This window comes from Hakea prostrata, chromosome 5, assembly GCF_041222555.1.
Source record: "Hakea prostrata isolate BN-2017 chromosome 5, UWA_Hpros_2, whole genome shotgun sequence".
In the NCBI taxonomy this organism is placed as follows: Eukaryota; Viridiplantae; Streptophyta; class Magnoliopsida; order Proteales; family Proteaceae; genus Hakea; species Hakea prostrata.
In genome coordinates, this window is record NC_142604.1 from 47,899,340 (window position 1) to 47,905,908 (window position 6,569).

Sequence of the window (6,569 nt, forward strand, 5' to 3'; positions counted from 1 at the left end):
TCAAACCAAACAAATTCTTGGAGTTGAGATTCAAAGAGATAGAATGAATGGGACTTTATCACTTTCACAAAGGTCTTTTGTGAAGAAAATTCTTGAGAAGTTTGGCAAGTGTAAAGAAAAGGCGGTTTCAACTCCATTGGGATCACATTTCAAATTATTTTCCAATGATAGCCCAAATACGGAAGATGAAAAGACCAAGATGTCTAGATACCCTTATCCAAGTTTAGTTGGGAGCTTGATGTTTCTAATGGTCTGCACTAGGCCGGATATTGCGCATGCGGTTGGTGTATTAAGTAGGTTTATGGCAAATCCTGGAAAGAAGCATTGGGAGGCGGCAAAATGGGTGCTTAGATATTTGAGAGGCACAAGTGACTACTCTATCACATTTAGCAAAGGTGGAGAGCAAATTCAAGGCTATGTGGATGCTAGTTATTGTGATGATCGTGATAAGGGGCGATCTACAATGGGGTATGTTTTCAAGTATGGAAATGGTCCAATAAGTTGGATGTCAAAGCTTCAAGCGACGGTGGCATTATCAACTACCGAAGCGGAATATATAGCGGCAACCGAAGCTTGTAAAGAAGCGGTGTGGCTTCAAGGTTTGATGGGTGAGATTGGCATTGAGTCAAAAGGTATGCATTTGTTTTGTGATAATATGAGTGCAATTTACTTAGCCAAGAACCCGGTACATCACAAGAGGACAAAGCATATATTGGTTCAATATCATTACATTCGAGAAGTCATTGAAGACGGAAGGATCCAATTGTTAAAAGTTGGAACAAATGAGAATGTAGCGGATATGCTTACCAAGGTTGTCCAAGGAGAGAAGTTGAATTGGAGTCTATCTTCTCTTGGTTTCAAGAAATATGATTTGACAAGTGATTTCCATCAAGGTGGAGATTGTTGGGTTTAGTAATGAAAATCACTTTATCTTTTGTTTGAATTGAAATTTGAATTTGGTGGGTCCCACTTAGTGTTTAACATGGGTAGGTGTTTGGTATCATTAAAAGGGCCTTGGGAGAGGTAAATGGAGAGAGAAAAAGTGAGTTTCTAGTGACTTCTAAAGGGGTTTTTGTCCAAAAACGGGATTGAGCTTTTGGAGTCTTCTTCTTCTTGTGGTTTTGCAAGAAAAGGGTTTCTTCTCTCTTGTGTTCTTCTCCATTGCATCTCCATTGAAGCTTGAGCTTGGATTGAAAGGTTTTCTTCAGGGGCTTAAGAGGGAGGGGTATGCTAAGGGGGGGGGGGGGGGTACGGGGGGGGGGAGGAAAAATATATAAACACAAAAATTTTTTTTTTTTTTTGAAGAATAAAAAAATAGGCCCCCCGGGGGGGGGTTGTTGTTTATTATTATTTGTGTTTGGGAGGAAAGTTTATTTTTTTTTTTGTTTTTTTGTTTTTTTTTTTTTTTTTTTTTTGTTTTTTTTTTTTTTTGTTTTGTGTTTTGTTATTATTTAATAATATAATGGTTTTTTTTTTTTTTTTGTTTTTTTGGGTGTGTTGTTTCATTAAGGTTGGGGGGTGGTGGGTTGTGTGTTGTGTGTTGTGGAGGGCAAAGAAAAAATAAAGTTTTTTTTTTGTTTTTTTTTTTTTCTTTTTCTTGTTTTTTTTGTTGTGGGGGGGTCTAACATGCATTGTGACACTTTTTTATTATTACATGATTAACTTATTATAATTTATATGGAAGAACAAGAAATTCTTGACTCCAACAACAATATAAACCTTGTACTAACTAAACGGGCCGGTTACATAGATTCTGGCTTTCAAAATCAGTTTTTTTTTCAGGTTATGTTAAATACGGCCTAAGCTATACATATCATTTATCACCACGTCTTATAAGGTTATCTTAGGTCTGCCCTTAGCTCTTCTAGTTCTTTTAATCTGTATTATATCACTTTTCTATACGGGGGCATTTATAGGTTTTCATTGAATGTGGTCGTACCACCTCAAGCGACTTTCTCGAAACTTATCACTTATCGGAGCAACGCCTAAACCAAATGCCTATCAAACGATATTCTCTGCATGATTAGCATTTATATAAGCTGACTCCAATTAACCAAATTTAGTTTAAACTAATCATATATCTATTTGGCATTATGCTTGCTCTTAGAAAGCTCCATTTAACTGTGACTCTCTTGACTTTGTGGGCTGAGCTTGTTTCTCTTCATTTTCATCTCCTTTTATTATGTGTTCTTCTTTTTCTATGTTTTGTCATTTTACTTTTTCTTTTCTTGTGTCTATTTCTCCTTTGTTTAGACCCCAAGCACTATTTTTCGGTGCTTGGCTCCATGTAGCCAATGCGTAATTATCTACTAGAGGTACATAAACCTTCACAATCTAAGTCTAATTGAGAATCTGAGAATGTCCATTTTTATTGTTCTAAGAACTATAGCTTAAGCAGAATGTTTATGTACTAATTGTATCGGATGCATTATCATTTAAATAATTTGATTTTGTAGTAAGTTCTTTCTTAATTTCTGGTTGGTATTGTGTTAATATGATGAATTGACACAAGTACCATACCTCATTGACATTAACCACTTAGTGGATTTTCTGTGATGTCCAATTCCATCACTTGAGTAAATTCACCAAAATAAGAAACACCAGAAAGTGTTTCTAGGTGGGTTATCAAACATGTTCTAATCTTTAACTAATAATGAGATATAGAATTATTTTATCAAAAGAAAAATGAAATGTGGGATTTCACAAAAGTGAAAAGAAAAATGCACTTTTCTTTGATGATTCAAAGCTAGGGAGTAAGAACGTTTGGTCAATGCAATGATATGTTTATACGTATGCATGGCGAATCCAAAAATAAATATATATCATTTTACTTCCTAACTTTGTACTTTTTAAGGCTGTAATTGTGTGATTTTAGCAAATATGCTAATTCAATAGTTGACATTCGACCTTGATTTTTGAGCTCGAGGTCACAACCACAACAATGTTAAGCATAAGATCCAGAACTAGGGGATGTGAACTTGCCAAAGACATGGCTTGCATGAAAAGATTGGTGCTCTCTTAGAAAAGTGAACATGATCAAGCATGCATGAATCATTTCAAACACTGTTGTGTAAGGCACGGGTATACACTGCAATATTGTATCTTTATTTAAATTGTTTTTGAGTTTTAATTCATAAGTAATACTTGACCAAGCTCACAAAATGCGATATCCAATTCCGGAATTTCTCCCATCGACTTCATAAAGAGGTGTTGATTGTTGCCAATTGAGCAATCATTTGTGCATTCTGTATCTATTCACCTTTTGTGCAATTCATAGCCCAAGAAAAAAACATATTTACCTCATGTTAAAGGAAAATTTTAAGAATATGAAAATATAATGTTTTTCAAATTTTCATTTTACAACTTTTAGGCAAGTAGTGGGTTGAGACCAAAGGCTCGTTCACCAGTTTCGTGAGCAAGGGCAAATTCCCGATTTGATTCTTTGCCCCCAAGTTCAGTATATTTGGCCACATGTGGTAAAATTTGAATTATTTCCTATAAATATTTCCATTTAAATTTTCTTGCCTAGTCACATTTAATATGTTACTTTCTGAGGCCTAAGTCATTCGAACATAATTTGAATGATTACCCTTTCACTCTGAAGTTTCTATCACAAAATCCCTTCATAATTTAAATTGTTCCCATAAATTATTTCATGTATATACTCTTCCCTAATCACATTTGGTATGTTGACTTTTGAGGACTAAATCACTAAAATATAATTGGTAAAGATTGTTCATTAATTTTAAAGATTTTGCTATAAAATGTCTTCTTAATTTGAATAATTCCAAAAATTATTCTATGTAGATTCTCTTCTTACTTACATTTAGCACATTACCTTTTAAGTCTTTAATTATTGGGATAGAATTGGTAAGATTGTCCATTGATCCTAAAGATTTTATTGTAGAATCGTACAAAAAATTGCTTTAAAATTGCAAGAAATAGCATAAAAATTGAAGAAAAAAAATGAAAATATCAATATTTTCGGATATATCATGATAAATGGCGAGACTTTTGGTACAGGGGTTTTGGTTCGCCCCTTCGATGTCTCACAAATGGCGTATTTCGCCAAATTTTGGCAATAAGTTGTTCATTGATTGTAAAAGTTGGGCATTTTGGCCCATTCCCATTATCCAAAATCTTTGGCCTTTGCTGAATAGATTTATTTTCGGGGAAAAGTATTTGCCAAATGTTGTGACGATAAGTTGTTCCTTGATTGCCCCCCAGCTAAAAAAAGTTGGGCAATTTGTGTGCTCATTCCCATGATCATGTTTGTAAGAGATTGTCTTAAGGGCCTTTGCTAAATAGATTTATTTTTATTGGGGAAAAAAGAAGAAGTTGTCAATGGTGGATTAGTGGAGAAACTCTAAAAAGCTATAAGTTGCCATTCACAAAACAACGTCGGTCAAATACTTTTTGGATGAATCCGGAGGTCATTCCCCAACCAAACACTTAATTTTATAAATTATAACTCCATAGAAACTCCCATGAGGTCTAGATGTTTGTCCCCAACAAAGGCCTTGGATGTTTGTTTTGCTTAACCCTTCTTAGTTTCATCTGGGAGGCCAAGGAAAAGAATTTCATCTTATGTAAATCCTGTTGTATTTTTTTTCTTAATTTATATAATATAATAATGTCTATATGTTTCAAAAAATTAATAAATAAATAAAGTTAAACCAATCCCCCGCACCGGCCCCAGCAGGTTTGGTCCAGGTCCCCCACACACTCCCCGTAGTTTTAATAAATGATTAAATAACTCGGACAAGTTTAACAAAAAAGATAAAAAAAAAAAAAGGAAAAAAAAAAACGCTTGGAATTTATTTTTTTTTTTTTTCTACCAAAAATAATATAAAATAAATAAAGAATAGAAGAAGTTCAATTCCCTGTGACGTCGGAATCATTCGCCGCGCGAAGAAGATTGAGTGAGTCACATTTGGATTTGCCTTGATAAAATTATCAATTATCATACTAGAGAGCTCAAAAAAGATGTTGCGAATGGATCTTTTGCTTTTGCTTTAGAATGCGTTAAGTTCTATGGGATTATTGAATATGAATATACCCATTTCTAATTTTCAATTTTTTTCAGTTTTTGCTTTGAAATCCTTCTTAGTTTCATCTTTTAGATGGATTCTAGTTGCGTTCCTCTACATTCGAGAAAAGAAGTTTCATCTTATGTAAATCCTGTTGTATTTTTTTTCTTAATTTATATAATATAATAATGTCTATATGTTTCAAAAAATTAATAAATAAATAAAGTTAAACCAATTCCTTTCAAGCATGAATGGCATGAGTGTTTTAGATGGTACTCAAAGGAATTTTGAAAAAAGTTGTCTGGTTAGGGCCAATTTATTTTTGTCACATAGTATAAACTTAACTTCAACAATAAGTACTACTACTTAAATTCAACAATAAGTACTACTACCCTTACTTCGGCGGTCCCCATGCAAATGTCCAACTTTCATGACCATCAGTGTCATCCACCGCATAGATCCCATCCGTCTTTCCAGACCAATAGCACTGACTACATCGAGTTTTATCTCTCTTCGCATCAAAAGCTGTAAAACTGAGATATCCATCTCTCCAAGATAAATCACAAAAAAAAAGTGTCGTATCCTGGAAATTGTTGTGGAAAGCCCACTCGTAATTTGAATTATAAGCGATCTGATGGACACCCAGATCATTATCTGCTGATTTGCAATGAGCTGTCAGTATCAACCCTTCACTCAACTCATTCATTATGCGAACATGCTTCTGAGCGTTCACCATGCACGACATCATCATCACAATCAACATTGTAATGGTGATGGCAAGCTTCGAAGTTTGATGTTGTTTCCTAATGGCACTAGAAACGCTCACCATGGTCATTGTCAATATGCTTGCTTCTTCTTCTTCCTCTAAGTATGCTTTGGTAGAAGAGAACAACCAAATGGTATTTTATATACTTCGTGCATGGTTTTATTGGTAGATATAGTTCACGAAATTGTAATTAATTAATCTGATTGTCAGGAAAAGATTCTTTAACCAAATTTTATTTTTATTCGGTAAATAACCATTAAATTTAAACCCTGAATCTTAGGGGATATTTTTGGTCATTTTGAGCCCAAATTTGATGTCTACTTTAATTTTATGTCAATTTTTGGTAAATTTGAATTATTTTCTATAAATCACTTCCATTTAAATTTTAATTCATATCTACATTTAATATGTTATCTTTTGAGCCTAAATGATTCGGACATAATTAATGATTATTCGTTCACTTTGAAGATTATATTACAAAATCCCTTCATAATTTAAATTGTTTCCATAATATTTTTTCCATAATATTTCCATAAATTATTTCATTTATATTCTCTTCCTTAATCACATTTGGCAGGTTGACATTTAAAGCCTAAATCACTAGAGTATAATTGGTAAGATTGCTCATTAATCTTGAAAATTTTATTATAAATTGTCTTCCTGATTTGAATTATTTCCAAAAATATTCTACGTAAATTCTCCTCCCTAATCACATTTAGCACATTACCTTTTGAGTCTTGAATCATTGGGATAGAATTGGTAAGATTGTTCAT

At 33.4% G+C, this 6,569-nt stretch overlaps 1 protein-coding gene and 1 pseudogene across 1 annotated transcript; one reads left to right on the forward strand and one right to left on the reverse strand.

The window, feature by feature from the left end:
- The first annotated feature begins 247 nt into the window (after window positions 1–247).
- On the forward strand, window positions 248–5,178 carry LOC149016247 (secreted RxLR effector protein 161 pseudogene; annotated as a pseudogene).
- Window positions 5,179–5,424: 246 nt separating this feature from the next.
- On the reverse strand, window positions 5,425–5,865 carry LOC149016248 (S-protein homolog 5-like). Its single transcript, XM_089156713.1, has one exon. It carries the CDS (start codon window positions 5,863–5,865, stop codon window positions 5,425–5,427), a length of 441 nt encoding a protein of 146 aa, XP_089012839.1.
- Between the last annotated feature and the right edge of the window lie 704 nt (window positions 5,866–6,569).